We start from the raw sequence: 13,512 nt of genomic DNA on the forward strand, positions 1-13,512 counted from the left end.
ATGCCTCGGCACAGCCAAAGAATTAAGTAAGCCTAAAGAGAGAAAGGGGAAAGCAAAACTGCCCCGGAGTAGAACCCCAAAGGAATAGATAGCCCCCGAACATATATTGCTGGTGAGACAAGATGAGGCACAAAACACATGCAGAAAATAGAGTAAGCAAATGATGGGGCCCAAACTGTCTAGATAGAATAGGATAGGAAAGGATACTGTCTGCAATCACGCAAAAAACCCTAAGAAAAACTCCAACATGTCTGATATGCAAAATTACTGAGGCCACACGACCTCTCCCCCACTAAATCAGAACTCTGGTGTAACGGGACGAAAACAAAAGATGCTGATTTAACAGGGGATTCGAAATACTGCAAAGACTGACATAAGCTGTGACAAATGAAAGAGAGTCCAGCACAGATCCAAGCAGTGAACCAGTAAAGGAAAAACACCGTATGCACAACTTCAGAAGGTGCTCAAGTAGGGCCCCACACCATACATGAATAATAAAGAAAACTTGGCACTCAACTTCTAGAATATTTTTTTGGATTTTTTAATGCAGCCAGAAAATAATAGATGTTTTGGCCTCACTGGCCTTCATCAGTAACAGACTGCAGTATAGTAGTTAATCACATTCAGTGTGATAGTAGAAGTGACACCATAGTCACTTTAAATATGCCTGGTCATGCACTAGGCGCTGGGTATGGAGCCTGAATCAAATAGTACCTGGGTGGGTGGGGGTGCTGTGCAGACATCAGCGACCCAGAATCCCAGCTGACCAACAGTGGATTCTGGGTCGCTGATGTCTGCACGGCACCCCCACCCACCCAGGTACTATTTGATTCAGGCTCCATGCCCAGCGCCTAGTGCATGACCAGGCACATTTAAAGTGACTATGGTGTCACTTCTACTATCACACTTAATGCGATTAACTACTATACTGCAGTCTGTTACTGATGAAGGCCAGTGAGGCTGAAACGTCTATTATTTTCTGGCTGCAATAAAAAATCCAAAAAAAATTCTAGAAGTTGAGTGCCAAGTTTTCTTTATTATCCAGCAGGGAACCAGGCTGGACTCACACCAGCAAGGCAGAAATCGGAGTAAAGCAAAAATGGATCAAATGCAAAAAGATTCAAGCAGACAAATAACTTATCTGAAAGATGCAGGATGAAGCAGGAGGCAAGCAGACTTCCAAAACGTTCAGGAAGAAAACCAAATCACCGGCAAGAGCTGAGGGAAGGTGGCTCACTTAAATCACTCCAGTCTGTAACATCTGACATCCAATCATCCTGCTCAGGTGATTGACTTCTATCAGCCAGACCAGCTCCATTACCAGCAGCAACCACCAGAGGGAGCCCACACTCAGAAGCAAGGTTAAAAGTGTTCTGTTGTGAACTCCCTTGCACGGATTTCTGAGCTGAAGCTCCCTCTGCTCCCTCTGGTGGTTACTGAGAGTAGTGGAGCTGGCCAAGTGGATGGAGGTTCCCCACCTGACGATGATAATTGGGAATCTGGGATTTCTGGCTGGGAGCATATAATGGAGCTGGCTGCTCTTGAAGGTTGCTGGTGATTTTTCCGCCTGTGTGCATTTGGAGCTCTTTTGTCCCCTACCTGATCTGCATGTTCAGCTAAGTGTTTCTTTTGTTAATCCTTTGCATCTAATCTGGTTGTGTCTTTTTTTGCTTTGCTGCTAGGGTTCAGCATGCTCCCTGTTGGGGGCAGCGCTGGGCCCTGCTTCATATGTTGCAGCTTGTTCAGTCCCCTGTTATGTTAGTATCTTTTTACTTGCTGCCAGTTTACACCAGTGTGCTGATCTAGCGGGGGTGAGATCGTGTGATCTCAGGTTTTTTTGTATATCAGAAGTGTTGGACTTTTTCAGGGTTTTGTGCGTGATTGCAGACATTATCTTTTTCTGTCCTGTTTAGACAGCTTGGGCCCCACCATTTGCTCAGTCTGTTCTCTGCCTGTGTTTGTGTCTCATCGACAATATATGTTTGGGGGCTGTCTATTCCTTTGGGGATCTGCTCCGGGGCAGTTTAGATTTCATCTTTCTGTCTTTAGGCTTAGTTAGTCCTCTAGAGCATCGTAGGAATGCTCCACGGCTACTGCTAGTTGTGCAGATAAGATCAGGGGTCTTCAATCTGCTTAGTTACCAACCTCTCTGGTCTTCTGGTGGCTTAGCCTGTTCCTGCCATCCTCCTCTATGACCCATTCATATCAGTGTTCACAACAAGACTGGCCTGTAGCAGAGCTAAGGACGGAGTAGGTTTGGCCTACAGAGGAGCTGGCAAAGATGTGGCAAATAGGTGACACTGGAACAGAATGGCTTGACCTTTAAAATATCTAATAAAGGAGTAACCACACTGATCACCATGGAGGTCCATAATGCACATAGTCAGTAAAGAAAATAGAGTGCGTTCAGCCATGTCTGGTTTTAAATTAAGTTATCTAATATAATATATAAAGCTCAAAGTGTGTATGTATGTGTGTATGTGTGTGTGTGTGTGTGTGTGTGTGTGTGTATGTCTAGGATAGGCATCCGCACCGTCGCAGCTACAGCCACAAAATTTGGCACAGTCACACGTCTGGACCCCAAGAGCGTCCTAAGCTATGTTGTGAGGCGAAATTTTAACCCTGCGTGTTCCAATTCACCAAACAATTTTGCCCCTATCTACATACTGGGGTAAAAGTGTGTGCGCGTCAAGCCCCGCCCCTCATTATGATGTCATAATGCCCCTATCTACATAATGGGGAAACAGTGTGTGCGTATCAAGCCCCGCCCCTCATTATGATGTCACAATGGATGCCATGGCGACGCTGATGTCATCAAACCCCGCCGCTCATTATGATGTCATGATGGTTGACTATGGGATGGAGGATGTGTGATGGGTATATGGGCACTGGACTGTGGGATGGAGGATATGTATGACGGGTATATGGGCACGGGACTATGGGATGGAGAATAGGTATGACGGGTATATGGGCACAGGACTATGGGATGGAGGATGTGTGATGAGTATATGGGCACTGGACTATAGGATGGAGGATATATATGACGGGTATATGGGCACGGGACTATGGGATGGAGAAAATGTATGACGGGTATATGGGCACGGGACTATGGGATGGAGAAAATGTATGACGGGTATATGGGCACGGGACTATGAGATGAAGGATGTGTGATGGGTATATGGGCACTCGACTATGGGATGGCGAATATGTATGATGGGTATATGGGCATGGGACTATAGGATGGAGAATGTATTACGGGTATATGGGCACGGGACTATGGGATGGAGGATGTGTGATGGGTATATGGGCACTGGACTATGGGATGGAGGCTATGTATGATGGGTATATGGGCACGGGACAATGGGATGGTGGATATGTATGATGGGTATATGGGCACGGGACTATGGGATGGAGGATATGTATGATGGGTATATGGGCATGGGACTATGAGATGAAGGATGTGTGATGGGTATATGGGCACTCGACTATGGGATGGCGAATATGTATGATGGGTATATGGGCATGGGACTATGGGATGTAGAATATGTATGATGGGTATATGGGCATGGGGCTATGGGATGGAGAATATGTATGATGGGTATATGGGCATGGGGCTATGGGATGGAGAATATGTATGATGGGTATATGGGCATGGGACTATGGGATGGAGAATATGTATGATGGGTATATGGGCATGGGACTATGGGATGGAGGATATGTATGATGGGTATATGGGCACTGGACTATGGGATGGAGGATATGTATGATGGGTATATGGGCACGGGACAATGGGATGTTGGATATGTATGATGGGTATATGGGCACGGGACTATGGGATGGAGAATATGTATGATGGGTATATGGGCATGGGACTATGAGATGAAGGATGTGTGATGGGTATATGGGCACTCGACTATTGGATGGCGAATATGTATGATGGGCATATGGGCATGGGACTATGGGATGTAGAATATGTATGATGGGTATATGGGCATGGGGCTATGGGATGGAGAATATGTATGATGGGTATATGGGCATGGGGCTATGGGATGGCGAATATGTATGATGGGTATATGGGCATGGGACTATGGGATGGAGAATATGTATGATGGGTATATGGGCATGGGACTATGGGATGGAGGATATGTATGATGGGTATATGGGCACGGGCCTATGGGATGGTGGATATGTATGATGGGTATATGGGCATGGGACTATAGGATGGAGGATAATTATAATTTGTTATAACAAACCACAGTTAGCTACTATGCCCGGCCAGCGCCGGGCTCTTCAGCTAGTACTTAATATTATTAGATGGCATTTCTTAGAAGAATAAAGATGAATGAAAATTCACAGCTAAAATACAACTTTAGTGAACAAACGTATTTTCATTCCTAAACCAGGATCTTTCTCAAGATAGACACATAGCGGTAACAGTCCAAATCCTAGATTTAAAGACCATTTTGGTGCTCAAAATGTAGGTCAGTGTTAGGTTCTAAAAGTCAGTAAGGTCAAATGCAGGGAATGGACCTGAGAAGGTTGGCAGACTTGAGCTACATTATTTACATGAGATTGTCCGTCTACCCCATACTGAGTTTTACCATATGGAAGTACGTATTAACAAATTACCCAGAGGGCAAATGAACCCTGTTAAGGGATGTATTCAAACATGACTTTCATTATTAAAGTTTAAAAAGTGGTAATTAAATTTAAAATGACACCAGGTTGTCCATGTTATTTCTGAAATATTCAATCTCTGGGACCCATATGGTCCATTAGACAATTTAAATAAATTCCTAAATATCAATCTCTAGGATTTATATGCTTCATAGCACAATCTGATTATTTTGTTATACTATCTTCCATATGCTGCAGTTCATAGGCTAGTTTATCAAGTAGATTGTATACAAAAACGTTCATATAGCCAACCCAACAAATTTTGCGATTACTGGCTTCCTCGAAGGGCCGGGACTATAATGTGGTAAAATATGGAGTTACTGACCTTTTAAGAACTTTGCTTAACCACCATAGGTCCATTGATTGCCTATGGGTGCCCTACTTTTATATACAGTCATATGTTAAAGTTTGGGCACCCCTATTAATGTTAACCTTTTTTCTTTATAACAATTATGGTTTCTGCAACAGCTATTTCAGTTTCATATATCTAATAACTGATGGACTCAGTTATATTTCTGGATTCAAATGAGGTTTATTGTACTAACAGAAAATGTGCAATCTGCATTTAAACAAAATTTGACCGGTGCAAAAGTATGGGCACCTCAACATAAAAGTGACATTAATATTTCGTAGATCCTCCTTTTGCAAAAATAACAGCCTCTAGTCGCTTCCTGTAGCTATTAATGAGCTCCTGGATCCTGGATGAAGGTATTTGTGACCATTCCTGTTTACAAAACAATTCCAGTTCAGTTAAGTTTGATGGTCGCCGAGCATGGACAGCCCACTTCAAATCATCCCACAGATGTTCAATGATATTCAGGTCTGGGGACTGGGATGGCCATTCCAGAACATTGTAATTGTTCCTCTGCATGAATGCCTGAGTAGATTTGGAGCGGTGTTTTGGATCATTGTCTTGCTGAAATATCCATCCCCTGCGTAACTTCAACTTCGTCACTGATTCTTGCACATTATTGTCAAGAATCTGCTGATACTGAGTTGAATCCATGCATCCCTCAACTTTAACAAGATTCCCGGTGCCGGCATTGGCCACACAGCCCCAAAGCATGATGGAACCTCCACCAAATTTTACTGTGGGTAGCAAGTGTTTTTCTTGGAATGCTGTGTTTTTTAGCCTCCATGCATAATGCCTTTTTGTATGACCAAACAACTCAATCTTTGTTTCATCAGTCCATAGGACCTTCTTCCAAACTGTAACTGGCTTGTCCAAATGTGCTTTTGCATACTTCAGGCGACTCTGTTTGTGACGTGCTTGCAGAAACGGCTTCTTTCGCATCACTCTCCCATACAGCTTCTCCTTGTGCAAAGTGCGCTGTATTGTTGACCGATGCACAGTGACACCATCTGCAGCAAGATGATGCTGCAGGTCTTTGGAGGAGGTCTGTGGATTGTCCTTGACTGTTCTCACCATTCTTCTTCTCTGCCTTTCTGATATTTTTCTTGGCCTGCCACTTCTGGGCTTAACAAGAACTGTACCTGTGTTCTTCCATTTTCTTATTATGTTCCTCACAGTGGAAACTGACAGGTTAAATCTCGGAGACAACTTTTTGTATCCTTCCCCTGAAAAGCTATGTTGAATAATCTTTGTTTTCAGATCATTTGAGAGTTGTTTTGAGGAGCCCATGATGCCACTCTTCATAGGAGTATCAAATAGGAGAACTACTTGCAAGTGGCCACCTTAAATACCTTTTCTCATGATTTGATACACCTGGCTATGAAGTTCAAAGCTCAATGAGGTTACAAAACGAATTTAGTGCTTCAAGAAGTCAGTAAAAAGTAGTTAGGAGTGTTAAAATCAAGAAAATGATAAGGGTGCCCATACTTTTGCACCGGTCAAATTTTGTTTAAATGCAGATTGCACATTTTCTGTTAGTACAATAAACCTCATTTGAATCCAGAAATATAACTGAGTCCATCAGTTATTAGATATATGAAACTGAAATAGCTGTTGCAGAAACCATAATTGTTATAAAGAAAAAAGGTTAACATTAATAGGGGTGCCCAAACTTTAACATATGACTGTATCCAATCAGGCCCATCATTCCTTTAGCCAATCTTAGTAATCTAAATGCAATATACATGCAGCCTATTGCATTCATAAATAACAGAGTATATTTACATTATTGACAGATCACATGTCCGATGTCTAAAAAAGGGAGCCAATTCAGATCTTCCACATCACACGCCGACAGCGTCATCACTACGTGTCTGAATATAATACATTACCACATTACAATGATGAGTCACAGACATTCTGGTCTGTGCAGGCGCAAAAGCGTCATCGTTTTACCTCCTTGATCATTGGTTTATCGAACTGACCAATCGTAGCTCACTACATGGGAACTTTCTATTGGTCAATATGCAGTTACGCCATCACCATTCTCAGTATGTCCGCTCCTGCGCACTACTGACATCTATAATGCGCAAGCGTTTGAACTTAGCTCAATTTTAACCAACTCCAATGTGCATTTCGGCAAAATCAAAAGTTAATTAATAAAGAAGGACAATTTGTGAACATGATAGTAATTGTAATCCCTAGTTATCATATCATGGGAAGATATAAATGACAAAAATAGTCATCCCCTAATCGATTTATTACCATATCGAGGTATAAATACACCAATACATTAGTCTGACAGACCTAACTAGATATAAAGTCTCAAGAGAGGTGTGATTATATCAATAGTATTTACAATTATCCAAACATATGAGTATCTACAAACAGTTGATAAGGATGATACGGAAAGCTCTATTGATGCTGTGAAAAACTTTTACACTACCAATAATTATACTATTGGAATGGCACTATATATACTGAATCTATATATATGAGCAGGCAAAACTTTACTATTCAATTTATTCTATTTTTTTATCACTGGGATCTCACAGAAAAGCGCTATAACTGAAATATTTGTTAATACCATAGGGGCTTCATGAATTTAGGCGATAAATCCATTTCGCCTCCTCCTGTAATAGGAGTTGATCAAGATTGCCTTTCCTTGGACATAGGGTCATTTTCCGAATGCCTCAAAACTCAAGCTCAAGAGGGCCAGTGGGATGTAATCCTTTCATATGTCTGGATAAGGGAGTATCAATTTCTGTGTTTATTGAGTTTAAATGCTTTGAAATCCTCCTCCTGAATTCCTGGATGCTCTTCCCTACCTAAAATTTCTGGCAGGGACATTTAATCACATATATAACTCCCTTGGATCTACAGTTGATTATATCCCATATGTGATAGTTAATGCCATTCAATGGATTTGTAAATTCTTTCTTCCTAAGTAAATATTTGCAAAATGAACACCCTCCACATGAGTTTGAACCACCTTGGTGTTCTTCCAGCCAATTCAATGATCTCTTCATTCTTTCTCTATTGAAGTGACTATGTATTAGGTAGTCTCTTAAAAAAAAAAAAATTCCCTTTCGAAAGGTAATCTCCAGGTGTCCACCAATTATCTCCATCAAATCTGGGTCCACCAGCAGAATGGGCCAATATTTCTTAATGACTCTATATATTGTATTAGCTTACATCTGATTTTACTCACTGGTGATGCAATCTTATTTGAATTTATTAAAGAGTCCCTATTAGCCCTCTTAGCTCTTATTATAGACTTTATACAAAACCCGTTACTGGTAGCCTCTTGCTATAAATCCTGAAAACAGATTACTACTCTCCCTTGCGAACAACATTTCATCAGAGCAATTACATTAAGCATGAAAGTATTGGCCAACAGGTATTCCTGCTTTTAGTGCTTGTGGATGCCAACTATCCCAATGAAGAAGTTTATTGGTGGACGTAGGTTTCCTATAAACATCGGTGTGTACGCAACCTGTATTGTCAATAAAAATTGACAGATCAAGAAAATCGATCTGTTTCAAACCTATTTCATAGGTAAAGAGCATCCTTATCTAGATATTATTCAGGATAGAGACAAAATCCAGAAATATATCGGTGTCACCACATCACACAAAATAAGAGCATCGTCGATAAACCTGCCCCAAAATAACATGTTACTCATTTAAAAAATCAAGTCTTCATTACAAACGTATTGGTCCTTCCACCACCTCAAAAATAAATTCGCAAAGGTCGGTGCACATGTTGTACCCATTGTTGGACACATGTTGTACTATTACCATATGGAGGAGGAAAAGAGCCATCAGGTGAGGGAAACCTGGTGTGCTTAAGACATAAGACAATTATTTACATTTTTCTTACACAGTATTAAGTCCATTAAAAATGTAGCACAGAGCGGATATGGGGTTGGGAGATCAGCTTCAAAGACAATGTATCTACTGAAAATTGATGAAATACACATGATTTGCATGTAAGCAATGTCAGTATATTATTGAATGTTATACAAAGAACATTTAATATGTTTATAACTATACTTAAAGGAAATCTGTCACCAGTTTTTCCTGCTACATCTGAGAACAGCTTGATTTAGGGACCAGAAACCCTGCTTGCAGTGGTGTGTCATTTACTAGGCTGGTTGCTGCTGTTTTGATAAAATCACTGCTTTATTTGAATGCCAAACTCTGTGTAACCCTCCCATACCACTGATTAGCAGATTTTTGTGTACACTGTGCATAGGCAGAACGCTTTCAATCAGTGGTGAGGGCAGGGTTATACAGAGCTCATGATTATGGAGGACTATGTGGCAGCAGGTTCACTAGTCCTCTAGTGATAATCTCCTGCTAAAACTTTGATTTTATCAAAATTACAGCAGAAAGCCCAGTAATTGATAAACTGCTGGAATCCTCGTCTCTGCCTCAACATTATGCTGTTCTTAGAATAGATAGCAAAAGCCTTGTGACAGATTCTTTTTAACTACACTTACAATTAAATGGTTGCTAGTTATTTCAACACTTAAAAAGTTCTTATTTCAAGTAAAATCAAAAACAAGGAAAAAATAGAACAAAAAATAGTGCACTTAGTAAATGTAAACAAATAACAAACTTTAAAGATTAAAGAAGCACTCCTCCCATAACAGTTTTTATCAGTTTTTATCCTCCTAATAGATTGCTAGATTACAGTCATCATATTATATAACACTGTGTACTTGCTCATTTTTCCCTTATACCGAGTTAATTCTTCTCTTTTCCATTAGAACTATAAGATCACATAATTAAAAACAGACTAGCCGAAACGTTCTAAGCTCAATGTAGAAACAGGAAGTCTCTTTTCTCTGCATGAGTCATCATTAGAACTACAATTATAAATCATTGCAAAGTCGTGGGGGAGGAGCAGAGCAGCTGGGTTAGGAGTTGATGGGGAGGTAGAGCTGGGCTGCTGAGGACTTTGCAGTGATGTAGAATTGTTATTCAATTAACTGGGTAGCAGAACAAAATGAGCAATTGTCAATACACAGTGTTATATAATATAATGATTGCAATCTATATTAAAAGGATAAATAGTTTGATGGGAGTGCTTCTTTAAAAAGTACAAGATTTTGGTGTGGCACATGAACAGGCTACCATTATAATATCAGATATGTTCACACCAGAGGAAACTGAAAAAAGGAAATTCATATGCTAATTGCATTTCTATAAATGGTGAGTTTCTTTTTATGTCATTGTGTTACAAGCAAGAACCTAAACATAATTTTGTATGATTTTGTTTCTCTTTGATGACTTTTCTACATGTATAGATCCTCATAAAGTCCTGTGCACAGTCTAAATCTAAGTGATAAAGTGATTTTAGAAAAAGAGCCATGTTATGGGTAAATTTAAATATCGGCTGTATACCGATGGTTATAGATAAGGTGATGCCAGTTCTATAAACAAAAATGTGATGGTGGTCATGAAATCAGCTTTTTATGTTACTAGCTGAAGAGCCCGGCGCTGCCCGGGCATAGTAACTAACTATGGTTAGTTCTAACAAATTATAATGATTATATCTATATATATATATTTATATGTGTATATATATATATATATATATATAAAGCTGAGTGTTTAGCCCCGCCCATGCCGCATAGCCACATTCACTATAATATCCCACATCATCCCGTCAGCCAGAGCCACTGGACTACTAATATCCCACATCATCCAGTCAGCCAGAGCCACTGGACTACTAATATCCCACATCATCCCGTCAGCCAGAGCCACCGGACTACTACCCCTAATATCACACATCGTCCCGTCAGCCAGAGCCACTGGACTACTAATATCCCACATCGTCCCGTCAGCCATAGCCACCGGACTACTACCCCTAATATCCCACATCATCCCGTCACAGCCGCTGGACTACTACTCCTAATATCCCACATAATCCCTTCAGCCAGAGCCACCTGTACTGCTACCCCTAATATCCCACATCGTCCCATCAGCCAGAGCCACCAGACTACTAATATCCCACATCATCCCATCAAAGCCACCGGACTACTACCCCTAATATCCCACATCGTCCTGTCAGCCATAGCCACAGGACAACTACTCCTAATATCCCACATCATCCCGTCAGCCAGAGCCACCGGACTACTACCCCTAATGTCCCACATAATCCCATCAGCCTGGGGTCAGAACCAGAGCGCTGAGAGGAATGGCCCTAACTTCCATTCCAGGGATCCCTTTAATACAGGGTTCCCAACTCCAGTCCTCAAGGCCCACCAACAGATCATGTTTTCAGGATTTCCCTAGTATTGCTCACATGATAATTGCATCACCTGTGCAATACAAAGGGAATCCTGAAAACATGATCTGTTGGTGGGCCTTGAGGACTGGAGTTGGGGAACCCTGCTTTAATAGAAGCCTGGGGTGAGAATCAGAGTGCTGAGGGATTTACCCTAACTTCCATACCAGAGATCCCTTTAAGAGAGGCCTGGGGTCTGTACAAAAGCGCAGAGTGGATTTGCCCTCACTTCCATACCGGGGATCCCTTTAAGAGGGGCCTGGGGTCAGAATCAGAGCGCAGAGTGGATTTGCCCTCACTTCCATATTGGGGATCCCTTTAAGAGAGCCTGGGATCAGAACCAGGGCATTTGAAGGCAATTGCCCTGACTTCCATACCGGGGATCCCTTTAAGAGAGCCTGGTGTCAGAACCAGAACGTTGAGTGGAATTGTCCTAACTTCCATACCGGGATCCCTGTAAGAGAGGCTTGGGGTTAGAACCAAAGCGCTGGATGGATTTGCCCTGACTTCCATACCAATGATCCTTTTAATAGAACCCTGAGGTCAGAATCAGAGCACTGAGGTATTTGCCCTGACTTCCATACTGGGGATCCCTTTAAGAGAGCCTGGTGTCAGAACCAGAACGCTGAGTGGAATTGTCCTAACTTCCATACCAGGGATCCCTTTAAGAGAGGCTTGGGGTTAGAATCAAAGTGCTGGATGGATTTACCCTGACTTCCATACCAATGATCCTTTTAATAGAAGCCTGAGGTCAGAATCAGAGCACTGAGGTATTTGCCCTGACTTCCATACTGGGGATCCCATACTGGGGAGAGACCTGGGGTCAGTACCAAAGCGCTGGATGGATTTTCCCTAACTTCCATACCAATGATCCCTTTAAGAGGGAAGATGTGCCTATAGGATGGAGGGGGGATTCATTTCTGTCGTGCTCTCTGCTCCTGTCTGGGGGGCAGACAATGGCTTGGAGCTTATGTTCCCAGGGATGCTAGATTTCGCTCACCATTTCAGTGTCTGCTGAGGTGTTTTCTGGAGTGGGAAAACTGTTGCTCATAGCAACCAATCACAGCTCTGGTGAAATGAAAGATGCTTCATGATTGGTTGGTGATACACACACACACACATTCATTTTTATATATAGAGATACTATTTAACACTAACTGCATTTTCCTGTTTTACTTCTTAGCAAAGAGAAGGATGGAGGCCCGTGCCTTATACGAGTTCAATGCATCTGGGGAGGATGAGCTAAGTTTTAGGAAAGGAGATATACTGAAGGTATGTGAATGATGCTTTGCATTGATTACTTGGTTATCATAAGCTTCACTGAATATTTTGATGACATATAAAAACACAATATCAATGGACAAGCCATAAACCACTAAGCATAATACCACTAAGTATAATGATCCCAACACGTGTCTTGGTCATTTGAAGAAGGGGTACACACCCACTAAGCAGAAATTTGAAACAATAAATATGGCCTTTACGGTCAAGACGTGATAGAGCCAGGAGTCTTCTGGTATTAGTAGTTTCCCAAAATTCTTCTATTTTTCATACGTGACCATACCCTCAAAAATGCATTTGAATCCCAAGGCAGCAAATCCTGGAGGCAGTAGCTGTTATAACCTGCTTTCAGTCAGACATTATTACAGCTGTTGTGACTGGCACAGCAGAGAAAGGTGAGAACCTCAACTTTTCAGCACCCAATTTAAAAGTCTATAGGACAATGCCCTATGTGATGTTTGGCTTTTTCCATCCGTTTCCACATTTCTTTAGATATTAAGGGACACTTTAGAAAAAGTAAAATAGTGCCCATCGTGAAGGCTTCTGCCATAACGCCAAAGTTTTACTTATATGTTCCTCGTCAATCCAGAGATTTAGGAGGTCTTGCAAGTAAATTAAAGTTCCTTACAGAGGATTTCATAAAATGTCACTGAGAGATATGAGTTATATATATTTATAGGTCAACATAACAAGCATTGTTAAGGTAATAAAGCTGCAATAATACAATGGGCACTGTGTAAGGTATTATTACAAGGGCAATGCAGCAGGTATTTCATATCTCCTGTTCTGCAGAGAATAATTTTCAGTAGTTATCATTATCATTATTATGGGCAGCACAGTGGCTCTTTGGTTAGCACTGCAACCTTGCAGCGCTGGAGTAATGGGTTCGAATCCTGGACAACAAG

At 41.5% G+C, this 13,512-nt stretch overlaps 1 protein-coding gene across 3 annotated transcripts in view; it reads left to right on the top strand.

The window, feature by feature from the left end:
• Positions 1-13,512, top strand: part of GRAP2 (GRB2 related adaptor protein 2) — a 311,259-nt gene that overhangs the window by 146,779 nt on the left and 150,968 nt on the right. For 2 of the 3 annotated variants that reach the window (XM_073549594.1, XM_073549593.1), the window contains exon 2: positions 12,510-12,598. The exons of the other annotated variant lie outside the window; for it this stretch is intronic. In XM_073549594.1, coding sequence (XP_073405695.1) covers positions 12,521-12,598 — 78 coding nt within the window. In that variant the 5' untranslated portion in view covers positions 12,510-12,520. The remainder of the gene's footprint in view (positions 1-12,509; positions 12,599-13,512) is intronic. 3 annotated transcript variants of the gene reach the window in all.

This window comes from Dendrobates tinctorius, unplaced genomic scaffold (assembly GCF_039654945.1).
Source record: "Dendrobates tinctorius isolate UK_male_01 unplaced genomic scaffold, ASM3965494v1 ptg000159l, whole genome shotgun sequence".
In the NCBI taxonomy this organism is placed as follows: domain Eukaryota; kingdom Metazoa; phylum Chordata; class Amphibia; order Anura; family Dendrobatidae; genus Dendrobates; species Dendrobates tinctorius.